This window comes from Atheta coriaria, unplaced genomic scaffold, assembly GCF_025399875.1.
Source record: "Atheta coriaria isolate IRGN ID8LTWV9N9 unplaced genomic scaffold, Caltech_Dcor_3.1 hic_scaffold_33_pilon, whole genome shotgun sequence".
NCBI lineage: Eukaryota > Metazoa > Arthropoda > Insecta > Coleoptera > Staphylinidae > Dalotia > Dalotia coriaria.
The window spans coordinates 767-25,626 of record NW_027045475.1 but is presented as its reverse complement, the minus strand read 5'-3'; the positions used below and the strand labels follow the sequence as shown (position 1 = coordinate 25,626).

The 24,860-nt window shown below is 32.2% G+C and overlaps 4 protein-coding genes and 1 long non-coding RNA gene across 6 annotated transcripts; 2 read left to right on the top strand and 3 right to left on the bottom strand.

The window, feature by feature from the left end:
* Positions 1-346: 346 nt before the first annotated feature.
* LOC135802539 (uncharacterized) lies at positions 347-1,032 on the bottom strand. The gene is made up of 2 exons (XR_010550580.1): positions 894-1,032; positions 347-830 (listed from the first exon to the last, which is right to left on the bottom strand). It is a non-coding gene; the product is annotated as an uncharacterized lncRNA (long non-coding RNA).
* Positions 1,033-2,041: 1,009 nt separating this feature from the next.
* On the bottom strand, positions 2,042-6,438 carry LOC135802533 (uncharacterized). Its single transcript, XM_065316124.1, has 2 exons — positions 2,353-6,438; positions 2,042-2,050 (listed from the first exon to the last, which is right to left on the bottom strand). The coding sequence occupies exons 1-2, from the start codon at positions 6,208-6,210 to the stop codon at positions 2,042-2,044; spliced, it is 3,867 nt and encodes a 1,288-aa protein (XP_065172196.1). The 5' UTR covers positions 6,211-6,438.
* Positions 6,197-7,053, top strand: LOC135802536 (putative inhibitor of apoptosis). Of its 2 annotated transcripts, none has more exons than XM_065316127.1 (2): positions 6,197-6,349; positions 6,489-7,053. In XM_065316127.1, exons 1-2 carry the CDS (start codon positions 6,324-6,326, stop codon positions 7,051-7,053), a joined length of 591 nt encoding a protein of 196 aa, XP_065172199.1. In that variant the 5' UTR covers positions 6,197-6,323. The 2 variants fall into 2 exon arrangements, with proteins under 2 accessions (XP_065172199.1, XP_065172198.1); XM_065316126.1 differs by having other exon boundaries at positions 6,223-6,349; positions 6,449-7,053.
* Positions 7,054-7,976: 923 nt separating this feature from the next.
* Positions 7,977-9,194, bottom strand: LOC135802532 (uncharacterized). The gene has a single exon (XM_065316123.1). It carries the CDS (start codon positions 9,192-9,194, stop codon positions 7,977-7,979), a length of 1,218 nt encoding a protein of 405 aa, XP_065172195.1.
* Positions 9,195-18,545: 9,351 nt separating this feature from the next.
* Positions 18,546-19,501, top strand: LOC135802535 (probable ATP-dependent RNA helicase ddx52). The gene is made up of 2 exons (XM_065316125.1): positions 18,546-19,328; positions 19,391-19,501. The coding sequence occupies exons 1-2, from the start codon at positions 18,643-18,645 to the stop codon at positions 19,392-19,394; spliced, it is 690 nt and encodes a 229-aa protein (XP_065172197.1). The 5' UTR covers positions 18,546-18,642; the 3' UTR covers positions 19,395-19,501.
* Positions 19,502-24,860: the final 5,359 nt, after the last annotated feature.

The window sequence follows — 24,860 nt, the reverse complement described above, 5'->3', positions numbered from 1 at the left end:
ATAATTCCAAATTATATAAACATAAAATTGCTATTAAATGATAAATAAAAACTACGATATTGCAGAAATGGCATTTGGTATTGTATTCTTTGAACTGAACCATAATTAACGACACTATATTATTTATTTTCTGTTGCGTTTGAATTATGATGCAGTTTCACAACTTTGGATTTTAGTATTTTGTATTGCATCGTTATTTGTATTCATGTCAATAGGTTTATTAGGTACTGAAACTACAAGCCTTTTTCTATTTTCACCCCCAAATATATATTTTTAATAATGATGATATGCAACAAATCAAACTGATAAAAACTCATACTCATATCAAGAAATTATGTTTAATTAATTAGTTCATATATGCTTTATTATTTAATTAGGTTTTATTATTAAATTATTATAAAAAATATTATTAAATTATAATTATTACATTTCTAGCAGTCTCAAAGTATTATGTTAAAATTAATATTTACAGAGTTGTTCATTCTCTAATAATATTATGAAAAAATTATTGACATGTCACTTTGTTTTGGTTTCTCTTCAACATAGCCAGCGTTAACAACGCCATTTGGATTATTCACTGTTCCACCTAAACGATGATGTAAACCACTTTCCACATTCCTATTTTCTAAATTTGATGGGCTACCAATATGACTATTTATATTTTCAGTCACATCAATGGGTTTGCTTGTTGCCTTGTCGCCTACTGGTTTTTTTGAACTGCCACCACCAAAAATTAATTTTTCAATGATTATAACTGAGATTCAAAACGCCAAAGTCCATACAACGCTGATTGCAAATACTAGAGCAAAAATGGACCAGAATTCATACATCTATAACAAATTAAATTGTGATTAGTAAATTAAAGCTATTTGACAATAAATGGCGGTACTTACAATTTGTGCGTTTGAGAACAGTAGTGGCTGTTTGATTGACATAACCAAAGCCATAAGGACAGTGAAATGTATTAGGTACATCGAATAGGTAAGACGTGCCAATACTTGGAATACCCTCGATGATAAAAACGCATTTATAGGACCTAAAAAAATAATATAATATACAAAGCGTTTCAAATTGTGTACATAAATCCCTACTAATATTATATAAATTGAAAGTCCTGATGTTTGTTAAACTTTCACGCAAAACTACTTAACCGATCATCATGATAATTTGTACACATATTCTTAGTGGTCCCCGAATGGTTATAGGCTACTTTATATTTAATAAAAAAAATATTTTTAAAATAAAATAAAGAAATTGTTTAGCCAATAATACCTCTGCATCTGGCTATTTGACTACTTTAACGCCATCTAGCAATTCCAGCAATGAAGCTCAAACCTAAGTACTATAGTACCATCACACTGTATTATCACACTGTATTACCGACAGCTACGTCAACATCAAATCCAATTGACTACACTATGGAGACTGTACACTATACTTCCATAGACTATACTTTCAGCCATTTTAAACTTCCCGCCATTCTACTTCATTGTTACTTCTTCTGTGACTACAGACGCGTACGGAAGCAACTTCATTGATTTCTAATATTTATTTGATAGATTCAACGCGAGCGAAGCCGCGGGATAAAGCTAGTTTTTATATAAAATTGTCTCAAAATCGTATTTCTATAATACTACTTTAAGTATCAAGTGGCTAAAAGTGTGTTTTACTCAGGAGATTGATTAAGTGCGACCGTAGCAAGCGTTCAATCAATCGAGTGAATAATAACCTTTGGCCACATGATGCATAACCTATTTTTCCTACTTCCACTCTAAAAATATCTTAAATCATTGTGAAAATGAAAGCAAAACAACTAAATTTTGACAACATCAACATACCAATCAACCCCTTAATACCCATACCCATATCCACCCCTTCCGGGTCATATAAGCACATCTCCACTACAACTATCCGAGGAGATTCTGCGGGAGTAGTCAGTGATAATAATCTGCTTTACGTGTTCATGTTTGGGTTGTATGCGTGCCGCTGCATTTCTCTTGATGAATATTAATTGCTGGATTTAATAAGTTTAACGTGAAATTTACCAATCCTGAAATTTACCAATATGCAAAATTGTTGACATTTGTTACAGTTTAAATATAATTTTATTTTCACAAATATAAATCAATTACAAATTAATTACAAAACTTGTATTATTTTATTATTCAGTTAAATATCAATTTTATAATGCCCCCAGGCTAAACTAGATATATTATCATTTTGAACACAACGCTTATCATCTTTATCACTTAAACATAACTTATATTGTACATTAGTATAAATTGTGTGTGAAGAATTATTAAACACATATTGTTTTACATTTAATGATGTTTTATCAAACAAACAGTTTACATAATCAATGAATTTAATTCTATTCTGCACAATGCATTTCTTTGTGCCCTTCGCTCTTTTAGTAATAGTATCATCCACTAGCTTATGGCTATAACATTTTGATTTTAATCCAACGAAAGTATTCATTACTCGACCTCCATATTCATCTTTAAAAAAGCCTAAAACTGCTTTATTTTGCGGTGTAATATTATATAAATTGTTTTGTGGATAATTTGAAGTATCAAAATATTGCGGATTATTTAATATAATATTGTAAATGCTGTGATCGTAACACAATACGGTTAAGCTGTCCGTGTCTATGTATAATAATTTTGATTTTTCTTTAGGATAGTAATTTTTAATAAAAGAGTAATAAAAATCGTACATTTTTGTTTTGGATATTTCTAGTATTGCAAATCCAATAAATAATGGTTTATCATAATAGACACACGTTTGATTAAGTTGTATTGCAACTAGATTTTCATCAAATACGCTACAACTATGAAAGTTCGGTTTGCTAATCAGTGAGCGTGCGTCATAGTTTTTACCGCTTTGATTCCAAGTTTTAATCAATTTTACACATAATCTTTTAAATAAATTTTCCATCGTTTTTCCGAAAATGGAATTAACCATTAACTTGTAAAATTCCTTTTCAAAGCTGTTAGTTGCTGCTTGCCTTAGTTTTGTGTTTAAGTCAATGTACAGTTTTAACCAATCTTTTTGACGAAATTGTATTGCTCGGTTAATTTTTCTTAACACCAAACCGTATTTGATAGCTTGTTTTAAGTTAGTATAATGCAAAACATAGTTGCGTTTATCATAAAGAGTAGTAAGCAATTTCGATTGTTTGGAACCAGGTGGTTGTAAATTTTCTGGTAGGAAAGGTAAATCATTGTGATCATCATGCAGCACAGCAGGATAATCAATGTCTACATCTAAAATATAGCCAATATCTGCATTATCTGCTACTGAGCAAATATCTAACTCACTACAATCTGTTACCCATTCAAAATCACTAATAGGTAAAAACTGCGACATTGCCCAACCATAAAGATTACAAGCATCTAAATAACATAAATATGAAGTTGGCTTTGAAGGATCGAATGTTGTAGAAAATTCATTATTTGATTCAGCGTAGCGATGTGAACATTGACTTATACCACCACGAACACTGTTCTGTAAAAAGTTTAACATAGTATGATCAGTTAATAATTCAATTTCGACTTTTGTTACTTTAAGCATTGCATCGAAGGAGAGACCTGGCGCGGTATAGTAGTGAGCTGGATCTAACTGATATGTTTTGAAACAAGTCGATCTAAAATTTTCAAATATATCGGCAAGCAACAAAACATCAACTTTTAAATATAAATCTGAATACTCCCGAAGGGTTTTGCAATGAAATAATTTCCAAACTTTTTGAGCATGTTCATAATCATTTACAGTAATTTTTGAATCATTAAGTTTGCTATTAAACTGTTCAATACTTGGTAACTGTAGTTCTTCTAGCTTTTCCCATGTATCCATATATTCATATGGAAATATTCCCTTCTTTTTCATTATTTTATTTTCTTCAGGGTTAGTAAAATACTTTTCAATATGCTTAAAATTGGTTAAATTTTGAGCCAACTTATTTATAGATGATGACATAAACTGATAGGAATCTGAAAATCGTAATTTTATATAAATATTCTTATTCTCTTTATCAGAATCAACTAAAATATGTTTGGTGAAAGAAATGTATTTTTCTTTATTGCGGGGTAAAACATCGACTTTAGCATCATCGTTCAACGCCAACTCTTTTATGAACAAATGAGAATCGTATCCGGTGAGATTGTGAAAAAATATTGGTATGAATTTAGGAATTTTATAATTTAAATTGCATTTGACATGTGCTGCTCCCCGATATAAGCCTGTAATATGGCAATGATCCATTACCTTGTAGTCAATGTCCGAAAATTTTTCTTCGCAAATATGGCAAGCCTCCGCAAACATATACTGCAAAGCTTCAAACCCCGTTGGCTCAATAATAGGCTTTACATTTTTATAATAATTGTTATAAATATTGCGTACATCTTTGCTTAAATATTCTATAAATTTAGTTACACAATCTTTTCCCGTGTATGTGACATAAGAATTTAATTCATCATTAAAATCGCAAACTATATAATATCCAAAGGAATAAGGAATATGCTGTGCGATTCTCATAGTAAATGAAATATTTGTTTGATCAGGAGTGCACGTGCTTATTGGTACTTGCAGAGATTCGAAATCAGCAAAGATTACAAATGGAACTTTCATTTTATTTTGATAATTGTTGAATATTAATTTGTTTCTTGGAATTTTTTTACCTATATATGAAGTTTTATAACAAGTAGGATCTGGCATTTTCAAACAAATTTTACTGCAACCGTAGTTATAATGATCGTCTAGCTTAAACTGTTCGTTAAAATACTGTAAACATCCGTCGCAAAAATATTTCATACTTTTATGAGAATTTATTTGCGAACTAACTAGACGGGATAGGTTTTTAATTAGTACATAGTGATATTTATCCCGCTGTTCCAATAATAATAAATTTATATGATTCTCTCGTTTTTGATTTGTATAATAAAGCGGCCCAACAACAGAATATTTATTAGCACTTGCATCGAAATTTAAACCATAAACATTAATACTAATATCATTGTTGTCCTCAACTTTGTTAATATCACTTATTGAACAAGGTAACTTAATATTTTCCAAATTTATCTTGTGAATATGATTTGCATAAGATTCTGGGCGAGCAGAACTTTGATGAGCGGGATATAATGCTGCAACAATGCACCAAGCTATGCATATATTATCGTTATTAACAATATTTATGCACGCTTTTTTATCTCTAATTTCTTTTGGTAGCGGTAAATATGTTCCTCCACGGATAGGATCATATTTGTTAATATTAATAATTAAATGAGAAACAGAATGCAGAGCCCAACCACTGTCACGCTCTTGAAATTCTTCTGCCTTTTTTATCAATGTTTGAAACAAATCGTCAACTATTTGTTCTAAATTACTTCCACTTGTAATCACTTCAAACTTTGTGTTAAATGATTTTAAGTCCAATTGAATGTTCTCATCATCATCTTCTTCCAGTGCACTAGCAAAAGGTTTCACATAATATGCAAAGACTTCGAAGTTAACTTTGAACGAGTTTGATTTGCCTACTTTTTTTCGAATTAGTTCGAAGCACGTTGATTTATTATTATTTAAAAAAATACTTATATCCATCGCAATGTTTCGATGGGTGCTAATTCGATATACCGCAATCCGACGATTAAATGCTGATTTAATCAATTCCACAGATGTTTTACATAAAGATCCCTCACGCTCGATGTGCTTTTTTGATTTTGTATGCGCAATATATTTTGCGTTTGTTGAAAATTGCATTTTACATTGATGGCACGTAAAAACTTTAAGATCTGCACACTGCCGAATTTTTTTTACTGCTCGCTCATCTGCATCCACATTACGTTTCAGTAATTGTGATGATTGCGTCACTTCTTTTTCTGTTGCACTCATTGTTGTTGTTGTTGTTGTTGGAGTTGTTGTTGTTGTTGTTGTTGTTGTTGTTGTTGTTGTTGTTGTTGTTATTGTTGCTTCTTGTCGCTGCGATGCTTCATAAACTTCTTCATGTTGCGTAGTCACCATTTCAACATCAGTATTGTTTGATGGTTGATCCACAACTGGATGTTTTAGAAATATATGACGCTTTAAATTATCTCTCCGCGTATACTTTACATCACAGTAGTTGCATTTAAATATGTTTGATTTTGCTTGCAAATGACGCGTTAATGCATCTTTTCGACTAAATGATTTTGAACACGTATCACACTTAAACATTTTGAGGTAGATATAACTTTTTCAAACCAATTATGTTCAGTACTGATCGACAGCCTGCTACCGTAAACAACGCCGATTAGAGACGCACTGGAAGCTATATGAATTAAAAACTCATGAGTAGTTTTTTACGGAAATTGTGGTAAGTAGCAGCAGTCTTTATTTCAAGGCTTTATTGTAGATTGCAATGTTATATATCTTACATCTAAAATATAAAAATATGTAATGTACTTAATTAAAGCAAAAAAAATGGCTGCAATGCGAGAAAAATCCAATTCCAGCACCGAACATGTGGAACATCTCTCAGAATGCATAGTCCGACGCGGTTTGACAGCATATCCGTCGTACACTCAGATTCAACAACGTATAATTTCATACAAGAATTGGCCAATTGCTTTAAAGCAACGCCCTTATGAGTTAGCTAACGCTGGATTTTTTTATTCTGGAATTGGAGATCAAACGATCTGTTTTTCTTGTGGTGGTGGAATAAAAGCTTGGGAAGAAAATGACGATCCATGGAGTGAGCATGCATGCTGGTTTCCAACCTGCTCATTTGTTCGATTACATAAGAGTTCGGAATTTATTCAAATGCAAAAAAATAGAACAAGTAATTCTATTACAAATTTAACTCAGTCACTACAATCGCTAACTACAAACGATGAAGCAGATAAACAATTTTCAATCAGCGTTACCAACAACTGCAAAATTTGTTTAAACAGCGAAATTGCTTTAGCATTTTTACCGTGTGGTCACGCATTTTCATGTGTTGACTGCGCACACTCTTTTATCAAATGTGCGGTATGCAGACAGGAAATTGAAGCAAGTGTTAAAATTTTTATTTCGTAATATCAATAAAAGTCAAATAATATTTATAATTCAGTTTATTACTCAATAAATACATAATTTTACATAAAAATGCATTATTTTGTGGAACCCAAGAATTGTTTACATTGTGCACAATAGTGATTTGTGGTCTTGCATGAGTCACAAAAGTATGGTATGCATGCACATGGAACAAACGCTAAACATAATAAAATTGCAGCAACGTGTGTTTTAAACGATATTTCCGTTTTGGTTGTAGTTGTTCTATTTTTTACTCCACAAAATGGACACATTTGATATAATTGAGGCTTTGATTGCCAACAACGTATTTCTGTATGCGATGACATGTTATTTACTACTAAGGATGAGGAAATAAATGTAGGGAGTTTTAATTAGAAACTTCACCAAATAAATTGAAAAAATGTGTTTATTATTTTGAACATAGTCATGTAATAATTTTACATTATGTTTACTGCACATTATATAACGAATTTTAAGTTTATTGTGATAAAAACATGATGAGTTTAATTGCTTCTCAAACTTCGGACAGTTAGCCATAAATTCTATGTTAATGATATTATCATAATAAGTTTTTAAAAAATCCATTTTCTGTGCTCCTTTGACAATAACTAGGCTTGCCGAATGTTGTGCAAAAATGTGCGGTAGATCCGTGTATTTAACATAGCCACTATTGTATGATATCCCATGATGATTGTTCTCAAGCCAACGAATTGTATGCTGCGTCTTTCGATCTAAACATGTATAGAGCTCTTTAGGCAAAATTAAGTAGTTGTAGATTGCTTGACCATCATAAGAGAACGATAGCTCTTTTGGTGTAAATGCTGGTATGTTAAAACATTGCATATCAATGTACAGCACAGCATTTGATTTGGTTGCGTTCGGTGTCGTCGACAAATTGTGGGACTTTTTTATGCAGTTTTGAAACATTATATTAGTTTGCGCACTATTCCCGTTAAAGGTGTATACTCGACAACGGCATCAAACAAAATGAGGCAATACGCTTTTGTGTTGGAAGGAAATGCATTCTTTGATTCCATTTCAATTTGCAAGTCAATCGTTGAAGATTTTACGCTTTCGTTTTGTTTAGTTACATCAAATACGTAAAGCGCATGATCTTTAAAGGTATCATAAGTTAATTCGGGTGCAGCAGATTTATATTCAATGTTATAATAACTTGGTAGAAAATTTATAAACTGATTATAAGCCATAACGTAATTATTATTATCAAAATCTAATTGCATATTATCATAAGGGTAAGAAGTAGAATTTAAGAAAACCCTAATATTTCTAATATCGCAATGGTCAAATTTTGTAACGTCCTCTGCATGATTATTTTTCTTATTGGTTTGGAAGCAGACAATGACGTAACGCGGTCTTTCGAGAGATGTAGATGTTTTTACCGACCAAATATCCTTATCAGTATTTTTTAAAGCTGGCAACTCGTGCAGTTCCCATTTGCGAAACGGCATCAGTAGAGGCTTATCCGCTTTAAGTACGCTAAGGAAATGAACGCGCGATGAATCATTGAGCTCAATATGCGGCATATGCCACTCAACCTTGGTTAGGTTCAGCTGAACGTTATCCGAACCGACGTAACAATTCTTATCGGTGCTTGACCTCAATAGTATTAGCTCTTGTCTAGCATTAATTATAATTTTGCGGTAGTCTTCAGCAAAACCAAACAATCTATTTAACGGTAACTGTGCATAAAATCTCAACTTTTCTTTGTTAAATAAACTTAAATTCCCGGATTCTTGCCAACCAAATAGAATATTGTTATGATTATTAGATTTGCAAGAGAGAAAGTTTTTAATCGTTGTAGTAGTTCCGACGTCTTGATTTCTGTCAATTTCTACACCGTTTATTTCGTATCTAGCTTCTTGAAAAAGGTAACTAAATGCATTACGTGTTAAATTTACTTCTGGTTTAGGTTGTCCCTGTTCTGCCTTTGGTAAAATTACTTCTCCTTCTATCAATATGTAACTTTCACATGGCTTTGTATATTGATCTTGTTGTTGAATTAAAATACGTATTTCATCGTTCTTCTTAAAATTATTAGTTCTTGGTTGATATGTATGATATTGTTCTTTGGTAATAGTGTCATCGGTACTGACTTTTTCCAAAATATTTAGTTCGTTATTCATATTTATTCGACGTCTCTATTTTCGCAAAGTATACCCTAAGGATGTTAATATATTGCGGTTTAACAAACTTAGATCTTGAAATTTCAATCCGCACTCCTTAACAGCTCGTTTGCAACTGACTCTCTTTTTATTATTTGTTTTAGTCTTTATACCAGTTTTATCCTTCGGCACGAATATGTTTCCTCCATGGTAATTATTATTGTAAATTATTCCCATATTCTTCAGTTTTAACTATTCAACTACTATTTCTGAGCTCTAAACGAATTACAATCTTTTCACCTCTAAAATTGACCGGATGACCGTCTTGATCGATGAGTTTAAGTGTAATATTACTAATTGCGGTTGTATTTACACCTAAATATATATGATTTCTAGGCTCAATATTTATAGCATAACCAGGATCAACTTGCGGTGAGAATTCAAATAATGTATGCGATTCTTCATTATCATAATACGAACCTTTTACAATATTACATTCCACTCGAATGCTTGTAACTTTTATAATATTCACAGGTAAATCAGAAAAATGCCATTTATTTGCTTGCAAAATATTTTTACCAGAAAAACCAAGAATATTGCCAATTGATTCAGGTTGAGAAAAATCAACGTTGTATTTACATTTTAATTCTGTTTGAATAGTGTTGTTATTAGCTTTGAGCTTAAAATAATCATCTTCTTTTTTTAATGAGTGTAATTCGCTCAACTTTTGTTTAAGATACTTTTCAATATCGTTAATTTCGTACGCTCCAGTGGGAATAGTAATTACCTTATCATTATCGTAATGAAATTTATTGGTGCCTTCATCTATATTAGGGATTGTGTTGTACGTATATAAACCAACCAAGGCAATTTTGTAGTCTTTGTTAGAAATATCGATAGGAGGATAAAAATATGTCTGCAAAACATTGCTATTCCCTTGTAGTGTAAATGTAATAGACATTTTTAAATCTGGTTATTATTTAGTAATAAGAATTGCAAGCATAAATGTCCACAATTAACAGAATTAAATGTTTGATATCTACTATAATTGTAATATATTTTACACTTTTTGAAATAACGTTGTAATTCTAGCGGTGGTTGTAGATTACCAAAACTATCAAAATAATTAACAATATTTCGTTTTTTCTTGTATGCTACCCAATGCGTACCGTCTGATTTAACTGAGTCTAAATTCACAACTCCACTCTCTATATTCAATGCTCGTTTAGGTAATGTATCGCGCATGAAAACACCTCGAAAATGAGCTATATGTTTTTGTCCGAAATTATTTATATCGGTATCGCTTAATGGCTTTGCTTTAGGTAGCTTACTTAGTAGTTTTTTGTCTCAGTGCTTTTAGATAGATATAATCCATAACCTTTTTTATACGGTTTAAGATATAATCCCGATCCTGTTTTACCAATTGCAATAGCTTCCATTGTTTTATTGTGACGATTTGTTTCGGCTAAAGTTTTTTGTGCATTTTTCGCATCAGTTACCGCTTTCGCTACACCAGCAGCACCCCCTGCAAGTGCACCTAAAGCACTAAGTCCCGCAAAAATTGGGATTAATGGTAAAAGACCTCCGTACTTAGGTACAGGTATTATACGGGGTTGTTTTATATTCCGTTTCCCACCTACATCCCGAACTGCCGCTTTAGCTGCAGATAAAGCAATGTTGCTTCCTTCGATCAGATTTGTAGGTGCATGCTCTTTAAGTTTTGGCTTTACCTTACTCAAAACTGCTTTATTTAGCGAGACTTCTTTTCCTTGTTTTTTCTTACTTTTACGTCTTTTTAGTCCCATGCCTAACTTGCGCTTTAATTTCATTGCTGTCGTAACTGCCCAAGCTGCCGCTTTTTCACCAAATTTTGAATCTTTGGCTTTGACACGTTTCCAAGCGGCTTCTTCAAGTATTTTATCGGCTTTATGTCTCTCTTGGAGAGATTTATGCTTGGAATAAGCTATATCATGTACTTTGCATGCTGAGTCTAAACTATTTACTCCAGGATCTCCACGTTTTAAACGTTTTTCCAAATCAGTACCTGGACCACAAAACTGGTAACCTGGTAGATGTGTTTCAAACGGAAGATGGTTAATAACTGAATTCACGATTCCTCTACCCTTTTTCTTTAAAGGACGTCTTGTCTTCTTACTCATTACTTATTTACTGCTAAAAATTGAAATATATATAAGTATATATAAGGAGGTTGGTGATATTTATAACTATACCTACCATTAATCAAGTAACCATGAAAGTGGTAAAACATAAAGTAAAAATGCCAATTGTAAACCTAGATACCGTTATTAGTGCTAAACATGTACCAAATAAGCATGGAATATTATTACCTAATTCAATACGCTGTCTAATTTGCGGACCATCAAACTGTGGTAAATCGAACGTAATGCTTACACTTCTATTTGATAAAAATGGACTTGAGTTTGAAAACGTGTACATTTACTCAAAGTCCTTATATCAACCAAAATATAAGTATCTGGAAGAAGTGTTGCAAAAGCTGAAAGGAATTAAGTACTATCCATTTAAAGAGAATAACGATATAATTGATGTGGAAAAAGCGAGAAATAATTCAGTATTCATATTCGATGATATAGCTTGTTCCAAACAAGACAAAATACGAGAATATTTCAGTATGGGTAGACATAATGGTATCGATTCTTTCTATTTATGTCAAACGTATTCACGTATTCCGAAACAATTAATTAGAGATAATGCAAATTTTATTATATTGTTTAAACAAGATGATTTGAATTTAAAGCATGTTTATAATGATCATGTTGGTAGTGATATGACGTTTGAACAATTTAAAAATATTTGCAGTTTCTGTTGGCAAAATAACTATAACTTTTTGGTTATAGACAAAGATAGTGATATTTACGAAGGTAGATATAGAAAGAATCTTGATAATATAATAAAGAAACTTTAAGTAGTTTACATCATTCCTATCATAAGCATTCAGCCAGAAACAACAACAACAACAACAACAACAACAACAACAACAACATGCCACAAGATATTCTTGAGCAAAAGAAACAAATAATCAAACTTCGAAAAAATATCAGAGCAAAACTGATGGCTTTAAAACTAAACAAATCGGAGAGTGATAGAAATTTTAAGGAAACTTATAGTCCGTTAATAAATCCAATAAACACATTGATTCAAAAGGTAAATAAAAAGGAACCATTTGGCGAAAATATTATTGCATCAAATCAAGAGGTAAAAGGAATAAAGTATGAGGAAAAAAAAGTAAAAACGAAGGAACCAGTGATAACATCTGAGAGTGATGACGATGAATTTGAAGAAACATATGAAAATGTAGAAGATTCTTCTCAACCTCTTGAAAAAGCTGCAGACGATTTAAACGAACATATTAATAAAACCATAAACTCTAAATATAATAGTGCTTATGATCATGTATTTGGCATTAGTTACAACCCTAATACAAAGCAGTTATTACTAGGACCAGAAGTAATTGAAATACAAGGTAAAAATCTAATTTTGAACGGTAAACAGTTTGAAGGAACACCAGGCTTGTATAATTTACTATTCTTAAAAGATCCAAAACACTTTACTAAAAATGATAATTTGAATTATATTGCAATGTTAAAGCTGAGTAAAGTAATCTATCTAAACAATGATCCGTCTCAACGTATAAAAGGAAATTCATCGAAAAAGTATATCGAAATTATTAAGCCATACTTTATCGATAAAACTGGTAAAGGAATGAATTTATTAACTGTTACAAATAAGCCCTATAGAGCAATTTATTGGGACAATGTTAATGAACTCGTAGATAGATTAGCATTGTTGCATGCATCGAAAAACGCAGGCAATAATTCTGTGCATAACGAAATCATTGCCATAGAGGAGGAACTTAGAGAAGCTGGAATTATTTACTAGTTATGGCAAATGTAAAGAGTGTTAGTTTTAGTAAATTACTGACTTTTTATTATTATACTACAGTAGATTTAGAAAAACAACTTGATTACATGCAACTAGCAAGAGATCGGATTCGTTTTAAAAATCGTATAAATAGATTGAAATCAATTTTAGAACCAGTTTTAATGGGAAAAATAGAAAAGACAACATATCATGAATGTTAATAAATTCGGACAAACAAAATTGGCTGCGGCTAAAAATTTTAACAGTAGTTTACGTGGACCTCCTGGTGTGGGTTTCAAATTAACCCAAGATGGTAATTATGACGTTGACAATAAACGTATTCTAAACATTGAACAATTGCCCATCGCAAAGAATGAAGTTGCTTCAAAATTATACGTAGATTTACTTATTGATTCTTTGAAAAAGGAATGGATTAATTTAGAAAACCATATAAAAGACCATTTTGGAAAATTTGAAAACTCGATAAATGAAGACTTAAAAAATTTTGATACTAAATATAACTCATTAATTCAAAGTATTCAAGATACTGTTGTTAAAAGTGTAAACGAATTACAACTTAAATTTAGTAATCTGGAATTCACTTATACACAAGAATTATTTGCACTTAGAAAAACATATGCTGATTCATATAATATTATACAAAGTAGGTTAGAAAGAAATACAAATACATTTGCAGCATTAAAAACGAAATTGAGTTCAACAGAAGAGGTTGTAACAGATTTATCACTGCGTGTTGATAAATTCATGTCTAATATTAACAGTCGCCTGGTAGCAAGTAATATTCAACCAATTCCAATCTTTCATAAAGCGACAAACTAATTAAACAAATGAAAAAACAATCGCTAATAACATCTAGCGATCGAAAAAATCCTCGCGAAGATGTAATAAGAGAATTACATAAGCCAGCGAGAAGGTTTTATAAGCGGCGAAGAACCATTTTAAAAGGTATTGATGATTTATGGCAAGCAGATTTAGCGGACTTTCAAAAATTCTGTACTGTAAACAAAGGCTATAAATTTATATTAGTGATTATTGATTGCTTCTCAAAATTTGTTTGGACTGTTGCATTAAAAGATAAAACTAGCACAAGTATCGCCAATGCATTTGAACATTTATTCGCCAAAATAACCAATCGTAGACCTAGAAATTTGCAGACGGATAATGGTAAAGAATTTTACAATAAACAGTTTCAAAAAATTATGAAAGTAAATGATATTAATCATTATTCTACTTATACTAGCCTTAAAGCAACAATTGTTGAACGTGTTATTCGAACATTGAAGTTACTTTTATCTAAAGAATTTACTCGTAATGGTAATACAAAATGGATTGCAATATTGCAACATATAACCGAAATGTATAATAATCAAAAGCATCGAACAATTCATATGAAACCTATAGATGTAAAAGGTAAAAAAATTGAGAAGCAATTACTTGATTCAGTATATTCAAATGTAAAAGTGGCTGGTATTGCTAAATATAAAGTAGGAGATATCGTTCGCATCAGTAAGCAAAAAGCTCTCTTTGAAAAAGGTTATACTAGAAATTGGAGTACCGAGTTATTTACAATTAAAAAAATTAAAATCACAAGTCCAGTAACATATTTACTGGAAGATTACCGTGGTCAACCTATTTTGGGTGCATTTTACGAAACTGAATTGCAGAAGGCAAAACATAAAGATATATATTTAGTTGAAAAAGTGTTACGGAAGAAAGGATCAAAAGTATTTGTTAAATGGTTGGGGTTAGATACATCACATAATAGTTGGATAAACAAAAGTGAAATCGTTGTATAATGATAATTTTGGGGCATTTTTTAACTTTAATTTTTTGTGAGAGTATAGCTTATGCGGAGGAAGGAAATAACAGTGTGACCACAGAACTTTTTAAGTTTCTTGTTTGGAACAACTATTTGGATATAAATTCAACAAACATACAAACATTTAATTTGCAAGATGAAAATGTTATCGATGCATTATTAAACTTTCAAGAATTTTATCATCTTCCTGAAGATGGTAAGATAAACAATGAAACGCTTGAAATTTTGAGAAAGCCCCGATGTGGTTTTCCCGACAAAATGGCACAAGATTTTATGTTAGCACCAGCCAAATGGTATCAAGATAACATATCATGGCACTTTATTAACGCACAACAGTATCAATTTGATCTTACACATAAGGCATTTGAAACATGGCAAAATCACTCAAACTATAAATTTAGAAATGAACCCATGTCTAAGAGAGCAAATATTGTAATTGCGTTCAAATCCCTTCAGCACAATTTTTCAAGATGTTGTAATAGAAGAAAATGTGATTACGAATTTGACGGCGTGGGAAATATTCTTGCTCACGCTTATTTCCCATACAAAAAATATAGTCACATCGAAATTCACCTAGATTCGGCTGAAGAATGGGAATATTCAGAAGATGGCAATTTTTATCAAACCTTGTTACATGAAATTGGCCATTCGCTAGGACTTCAACATTCATCAGTGAAAGGCTCAGTCATGTTTCCCTATGCCCAAGTTCGAAATACTACTGACTTATCTCCAGATGATATTCATGCAATACAAAGCCGTTACGTATTTCCACAAAGAATATCACAAACACCAACTAGCTCAACTAGTACAACCACTACAACCAGCACCACAAAGAAATCAACAACCACAACAAGAACAACAATTAAACCAACAACCATCTCTATTTCGGTTAATACAGATTCTAGAGCAACAAAAGTAACAACGTCTAAAAATTCTGACATATGTTATTATGAAAAAGATCTGAAGATGTTCTTGTTTGTAAATGGAAAGTTTTATATTTTCCATAAAGACCTAGTGTGGATGAGAAATGTTAGAGATTCCGTGCTTCATGAACCAGAATTAATATCAAATTGGTTAACATTTATTCCAAACAACCAAACGAATTTAGAAATTATAGCTATTTATCAACAAACTACAACCGAAGTGGTTATACTATTGAATAGCACAGTTTATGTTCTTATGATACCATCATTGAAATTTGCACATGCACCCGTAAATATTTATAAATTTTACCCTGAATTGCCGCAGCAGGCAAAAATTAATACTATGTTCAGCTCATATATGGGTCATATTTATATTATTTATAATGATGTTCATGTAGGTAAAATTAATTCATGTTCCAAGTATTTTGAATATTTAGGTTTAATTAGCGATCATTTTCCTGGCATTCCAGCTAAGATAGATGGCGCGTACAGTTATATAGACGGAAATCTGTATTTTTTAGCTAACCAATTTATATATGTTTATAATGAGTTTTTACAAACTATAATAGAAACTAAACCAAGAAATGCCAGGTCATTTGGTATTGAGTGTCCGAATAGACCACTACTTGAGCAGTTAAAATTACTTTTAAATCAAATACTGTTTAAACAAATTCGGCTATAAACATCATGTGGATATCTCCAGTGGTGCTAATCGCTTCGGAAGTTTTTGTTTTGTCTAATATTTTAGACTACAATTTATTTGTATCAACACCTGCTAATACAACTGAATGCTACATTGCTTTGGATTTCAATAATACCTTTGATAATGCATGGCCAGAAAAATGGACCCGTATGATTTTACACGAAAATGAGACAACTGGAATAAAATGTTCGATTGATCTCTCGCAAGAGTTGTCATCACCTCCAGAAGTAATGAATTTTATGGTAAGATTTTGGACTGGAGATGAACGTATGCTTGGAACAGAAAATTGGCAAGCAATTTTATGGTCAACTTATAACAATAGCAAGCAAGAAAACAACAACGTTGAAGATAACTATACAAGCAACAAAACAACTTCAAATATACATGAATATAACAAGACAACTAACAAGATAAGCAATGAAACAACGGAAAATAACGAAACAACTAACACAAGCAATGAATCAACTGAAAATCAACTAAGCAAACAAGAGAGTAATGATACATTATGCCCTAAACTTGAAACAAAAATCAATTATTTAATAATTGCGTTTATTATAGCAACTATATTTTTTATAGTACATATTACGTATACCTACTATGTGCGCTCGATGTAAACATATAATAGTTAAATAATAAATAATAAATTAAATTTTCATATATTTTTTATTTAATCTTTGCATACATATTTAAATCAATAAACATTACTAGACCTTAACCGGCGTTAAAACATTTACTCTAATTTATTTTAAAATAACATTTTAGCATTTCTTATCTTCATAGCCACAGTGCTCAAGTATTATATCAGAATAAAAGTTTACGATTTCATGCATTATTTCCGTAGTTTCAAAGTAGCAGTAATAAGACTTTAATTCGTCTTCATCTTGCAACGATAAATTTTCCACTAGCTGAGGTTGTAATGCTGGTAGTAGGATATCTTTTATCGGATCTTCATTCTTGCGAATTAACTTCTGCTGCGAAATGTATTCCAAACAGTTATTATAATATTGAAAGAATTTCAGTTGCTTCAGACGTTCCAGTCGAAATGAAATTAGAGTATTCAAATTTAGCAATGCTAGCATATCTTGCTTCTCAAATGTTATGCTCAATCCATCCTTTTCTAGTATAACCATTTTTTTTCCAGTGCATTGTTTTTTAGCAAGTATTATTTTGAAGCCATTACAAACGTTGATAATACGCACTTCCACACCGTTGTTAGTTTTCTCAAATTTAACTTCTGCGGTTGTTACTTCCTCAGTTGCCACTTTTCCATTTGCAGCACAATTGCAATAACGACATTTCTCTGGAAGAATTTTTACATCACTAATGATGTCAATTTGCCGCCGTCGTCGTTTCTTAAGGTAGCTCTTGATGTCTTCATTGTACTTTATTAATGCACTCCATTCAGCGGGTTGAAGAACTTGCTGAACTTGATTTTTTTCATGTCTTATGATAAGACCAGGAAAAAAACCAATAGTCGTAAGAAATCCAAGTAGCACTTTTAATTTAGAATTAATGTGATAAGTTACAGCATTTACTGCAGATGCAGCAGACTTTGAATTAGTTTCACACATTTTTTTCGCTAACAACTGATCACCATAAAAGATATTTGTCAACTAAAATATTCAATTTATAACTTTTACTTTTATTGCATTTTTGCTTACCTACGTCTAAATATGTAAAACAATATTTGTTTAAAACTGAAATGCATACTATCTATACAATCAAACAACACAAGTTTTGAGGATGACTAACGCCGCCTTGAAAACAATGGTATTTCTTGTTTTGCGTGGGTTCACTATAAATTATAACTTACTTTATTCAAATTATAGTTTCAATTTTTACTTGAAAGTTGATAAAATGCTTTACCGCAAAACTAATTAATATTAACATTTTTACCGCAAAACCGTTAATATTTGTATGAGATTATATTTTCATTTCAAGTCAAATCAAAAACCAATATTACAATGAGCAATTTTTCTTATCTAACCCAATGTTTCCGTTCTTGTAATTAGTTATTCATTTGACATTGTTCAGTTACTGTTCAGTTGCAGTTCAGAATTTACTTGAAACAGACGTAAAGTAAAATTTAATAATCAAGCAAAAATGTCGCAAGTTACTCCTGTAAACCAAATAATAAAAAACAAACGTAAATTAATTTTCGATAGTGATAGTGATGGAGAATTTGAAAAGTCATTACAATGTAATGAAAAAATTTTTGAATATCCATCAACATCATTCCATCAGGTTGAGAAGAAGAAACTCCGCCTGAAGAAGAAGATGGATACTAAAAACAGCAATATCGACGAGGAGAAGAATGAGCAATCATTAAAGAAAAAAAATGTGCAAGAAAAGAAAACTAACGAAGAGAATGATAATCATGATGATGATGACGACGACGACGACGACGTCGACTTCGATGAGGAGCTGACGGAGATGGTTGAGGATTATACGAGAGTTGAAAACAATATGAAGGAATATAGTTTGGATGAATTGAATCGCATTGGTAAGATGACGTCGTTTCAAAAAATTATTCCATTGGCGAAATTTCCTCAAAATAAGTTAATTAATGTTGATGGATGGAAATTCGTTCACACCCAGTATGGAAAGAAGTTGGTAATTGTAATAAACAAAGGAAAAGCAATATCATTCCTTCCAGAACGATTTAACAAAATGTATAACACCGACGAAGATATTGAGCGTTTGAGCTACTCTCAAGTAGCAATTTCATATAAAGGAAAAAAAAATATTGGAAATGGGCGCACATCGCATCAGTTGGAGTTTGTAAAATGGTAATATTATTTTTTTATTTCAACTCAAATAGAACATTCATCTAATTATGATTTTTTTATAGGTAAGCAGTACCAAACACAAGTGGGCAACATATAAAACAATACAAGTTTTGTAATTAATTTGTAATTGATTTATATTTGTGAAAATAAAATTATATTTAAACTGTAACAAATGTCAACAATTTTGCATATTGGTAAATTTCAGGATTGGTTAAATTTCAGGCACCAATTCACTTGAGTTTTGGGTGTGGTCATGGCGTCCTTAAGTCACTTGAGTTTTGGGTGTGGTCATGGCGTCCTTAAGTCACTTGAGTTTTGGGTGGGTCGCTATCAATTATCGTATTACCCAAATTACAGTTTTCTTGCCTTATATTACAGTTTTTCTACCAACATTCCTGATTGTGCAATTACGCTACCTACCAACAACTCGCACGCCATCTATTAACCACTCACCCAACCTAAGCATACATCTCACTCGCACCTCCTACTAGCATTCCTCTCTGTCTAACACATTCACTCTTATCGAGATGAGGGTGGACTCCGGAGGTGGAGGTGGAGGTGGCTCCAGAACCCGCACAAACACACTACTCAAGACTTCCTCTAATACTAGTAGGTGAATAGAATTGAATAAATTCGCATAAGTGTTTCACCAACTCAACCATTTTCAATTATTCATTTCACAACTCGAACCATACGCACTTCCCAAAATGGGTTCGTCCCAGCAAATTAGTGAAAAAACACTACGGCTAAGTGATGATGAAATCCAAGGGAAGGGTAATTTTTTGAAGATAGTGATGACGACGATAGTGTCCAGTTATACATTGTGAAGTATTACAGAAGGGTCATCATCATCATCTTTACAAACCCGCTCCGACCAGCGAAGAAATTTGAGATTGAAAAAGCAACGATCGTCAGTTCAACCACATTCCTAAAAACGAGGATTAAAAGTATTGAAGAGGAAAATACGCAACTCGTAGAAGTGTACGAAAAACTAGAAAGAAAAGTACTACCATATACAGATGATGAACTAAATGGATGTAATAAGCAATTTGTGCGCTTTTCCAAGTAGAAATGTGCCAATTCAATTAACTTTGGAGAAGATGACGACAACTTACGGTGAAAAATGGTTGTTGAAGTTAACAACTCTAACGCCATTATATTTTTACCAGACAGGTATCAATATGCATCAATGCATCAATGAACGTCGATAGGCTCAATTGCACCCAAAGAGCACTGATATATCGTGGGAAGAACACTGTGGGCAACCATATACAATTCTGTCTTAGAATTCACCAGATTCTTCTAAAAGTAAGTTTTCAAAAAAGTTCTCTTTTGTTCGTCATTGTAATATTAATTTTATTGTTTACAGCCATACTACAAAACTCCGTATCTCGCGGATCATCATTCTTATTCAAATAAAAACAATGTATTAAAAAAAATAAAGAATGAAAGTTTAAAAAAAGTTCTCTTTTGTTATATTAATTTTATTGTATTCCTTAAAGCACTACCAGAGCTCTCATATCTCGGATCGTTCTTCTACAATTCAATACAAAACAATGTATAAGAAAAATAAAAGAATGAAAGGGCTGCTTGCTGATTTGCTTGTTTACGTTTGAGGTATTTAAGTACGGTTTTGACATTTTGAGTCCTACTCCAGCAGGATCAAGGAGCATCCTTTCCATCCGCATTACAACTTATGGTGGGATTGGTGACCGATCGCGTCGGATACCTTCTATAATAATTGCTGCTGCTCTACCGGCTCGCTGCTCTGCTGTTAGAGGAGGAGGATTTACTCTATTTGCACGTTGTGGTTTTGGTTTTGGATTGCACTTGTTGTTACTTGTTTAGTTTGATGAAAAATGAATGCAAATGAGCTGGGTGGACGGAAGTGTTGTTTCCGTTTGATTGTGTGTATCTGTATATTTAGTCGCAAAAGCATAATCATTTGAATTTTCTGTTCGCACTACGCACTACAAAAACGTCGTCGTCGTCTTCGTCGTATCAACACTTACATTCAAATTACAGTTCACCACTTACCGACGCGCTACCAAATTACAGTGTTCAACAACAACAATTACCGACTCGCTACTCAAAAACACTTTCGACACTCGCCGCTACGGGCAACGCACACTTTGACATTCGCCGCTAGGTGGCGCTGATGCTGAGGAGGAGGCGGTTTTAGAATCCTCACATTTCTACTAAACACAAAAGCTTATTGCTTCATTTTGTTCGATTCTGTTGTTGAGTACACACCATTAACGGGTATTGTTCGTAAATTAATTAAAGTGTAATGTTAAAAATGCTTCAAAAGTGTCGTGAAAGAAACGCTATCAGTGTACCCGCGTATGTGAATAAACCGCAACGTATTTTATACATTGATATGCAAGGTTTCAACATACCATCACTCAGACCAAAAAAAATATCGTTTACCTATGATGGAACCAACATCTATAACTACCTAATTTTACCTAAAGAAAATTATCACTCTTTGGATGGAAGAATTAAGCAAACAATTCGTTGGACTGAAATCGATCATCATGGCATATCCTTCAACTGCGGATATATTACATATTACGATTTACCAAACATATTTGAATTTAGTTGTTGTAAAAGGAGCACAAAAAATTGATTTTTTAAAAACATATTATAAAAATATTATTAATATAGAATGTAATGTAAATTGTGTTAAGTTTAAAAAACAATTAAATTCTACTTGTTTTTTTCATAATAAACTTAAGATTCCATATAGTTACGTTACTCGCAACCTAGAAAGATAAGAAACCTGCGGACGCTAAGAAAAAGCACTATTTAATGTTGCGCGATGCGCTAGAGCGACACTTGCCATTGAGTGTTTACTTAAGCAATGTCAACCATTTAATTATAATCGTAAATTTTGTACTTATATAAATAAAGTTATAATTTTAATACAAAACCAGTCTTGCAAACGTAACTAACCCGTATTGCAAACGTAACTGGCGCTGCGGAACAGGATAATAAACGGTTTAATTTCGCGAATCGAAATAACCGTCAAACGATATCATTAGTTGGTGATTTTTCAAATCTTTATTGGAACATTTGTGAAAAATCTGAAGATTGATTGAACAGTTGGGACCATTGTCGCATCAAGGCAGAGTGATCAGAGCTTCATTCTTTGGCGTTCATTTCAATCCAAAGGGGAGACAACAATCAGATCTACGATCCTCAGCAGCGGCAGGGGCGACGGAACATCTCACAGCCTACATCACGTCAACTGATCTTGATAAAGGAACTTCTTGTGTAATTACCTATTTTCCATTTCCTGTTTATTATATTATACAAAATACACGTAACGGTTGTTCATGATATGAAATCGTTCGCGATCTCCATTAGAAAGACAACGAAATTGTCTGATTCTGGGACTCATCTATCGATTTAATCGCTTTGAGCCCTTACCGACCGATAGCCAATCCTAATATTTTGGAAATTAAACCTTGCTAAAGAGATCATTCCAACCTATGATTGGAAGTAAAATTCTTACTTTATTGCTTAATGTGAAAAAATTTATTGAAACATATAGAGACCAAACACCCGGTAGAGAAAACGGTAGTTTGAATAAATTGTTATTCGAGCTTTGTTGTTCTAGAATACGCGGTATTGCTAGAGATACCTTAGTAATTAGTAATTGTACAAATTGGACAGATGTTAAAAATACCCTTTATCGTGGTGATCAAAGAAACGAGATTTTATTAACTGATGATCTAACAACTACATTTCAATCATCTAATGAGAGGTACGATCAATTCTATGAAAAAATTAAATTGAAATTACAATGTTTACTCGGCATGTTTACGCTTCACTTGAGCAAGATATACGCGATTATAGGGTCAGAAAATTAAACAGAGAGCACGGCAGGCTTAGAGGAACCATATCGTTCCTATATAGCATTAAAAACGACTAATACTATTGAAGAATGTCTTCTTCAATTACGCGAATATGACAACCTTCCACAACAGATTAACTTCTTAAACTTTATGAGATCAAAAAGCAATCCACAAAAATCACAACCACAGAATCATAAAAACCAGAATCAACAAAATCCATTCAAAGGTTTATTTTCAAGGAACCCTCAATATAATTATCCGGCTAGAACAATGCAGAATTCTAATGACGCTAGCTTTGTTCCTAAGCTGAATCAGCAATCCCAGAATGCTGCGCAAAACTCTTATCAAAATAAGACGCAAAACTATTTCACTGGAAACAATCTTTCTTATAAACCGACACCTATGTCTATCAGTACGAATAACACGTACAAACCCACGCCAATGTCTATCAGCACATCTAATACAAGAAACAGGCCACCATTCCCACAAAACGTGGCAATTCCAAAACCATCAACATCTCATATTCATAATGTCAGCAATATGAATAACCTCGTTAATAATTATACAGGAGAAGAAACTCCAGAACTTTTTGAACAAACTGTCGAGCAAGAATATCTTGACGATGATTACAATTATGAACAAAATGAATTTAATGAAGACCCTGGAAATTTTCAGTTGCAAGCCTCGGAATAAACTTAGATCTTAACTACATTGAAAACAAGATCGAGTTACCTTTTATTATAATATCTTCATTTAACTTGAAAATATCAATATATAGCGGAGCATCAAACTCTATTTTAAACCCAGGTCCAGCACTTGAATATTTTAATAATTTTATTTTTGAAAAATCATTTACCGTAAAAGGACTTCACAGAATGGTTCAAGATAATAAGAACGTTGCATACCCTTTATTGAATGAATTTGGAATTCCTGCAACAATCAATTTTCTAATTGTCGACTGGCACGATACATTTGACGGATTACTTGGAACCAAAGATTTAATGAATCTTGGTGCAAGAATTGATTACAAACAAAACAACTTGAATTTGGAAATATTAAAATACCTTTTATGAATGAACTCAATCCGACTAAATTTAAACATTTCGAACAAAACACTCAAAAATCAATTAAAATTCCTGTAACTATTCAAGAAGGTCCAGTCATTTTACCCGAAATTAATCTGAATAACATTTATATTCCTGAATCAATTTGTGAATCAAAAAATGGCATTTGCGTAATTCCTATTGATTTACAAGAGCCAATGTGTATTAAATTTGAGAAACCAATTAATGTCGAATCCTTAAATTCATTTGAAGTAAATTACCAAATTTTTTGTAAAACAGAAAATTTTCCAATTAAAAATCTAATACGCACAGACCACTTAAACTTAGAGGAAAGAAACAAAATTATCAACTTGTGTCATAAATTTCATGATATATTTTACAACGAAAAATCTCATCTGTCATTTTCAAATGCGGTTAAACATAATATTCGTACCACCGATAATGGACCGATGAAGATTGCCAACAAATCGAAACCCAAGTGTTATGTGTTAAAGTGCCAAGTAGTGCACCAGTGGACCCAATTGGCTTGTCAATCCATGGAATCATTGGATATTTCACTGTCACTGCCAGTGCGTTTCAAACGACGTTTGATTTGAGGAAACTTTTTA

Coding starts and splice junctions, on each gene's coding strand:
- LOC135802533 (XM_065316124.1), bottom strand. CDS start 6,210: ATGTTTAAGTGTGATACGTGTTCAAAATCATTTAGTCGAAAAGATGCA.
- LOC135802536 (XM_065316126.1), top strand. CDS start 6,457: ATGGCTGCAATGCGAGAAAAATCCAATTCCAGCACCGAACATGTGGAA.
- LOC135802532 (XM_065316123.1), bottom strand. CDS start 9,194: ATGAATAACGAACTAAATATTTTGGAAAAAGTCAGTACCGATGACACT.
- LOC135802535 (XM_065316125.1), top strand. CDS start 18,643: ATGTCGCAAGTTACTCCTGTAAACCAAATAATAAAAAACAAACGTAAA.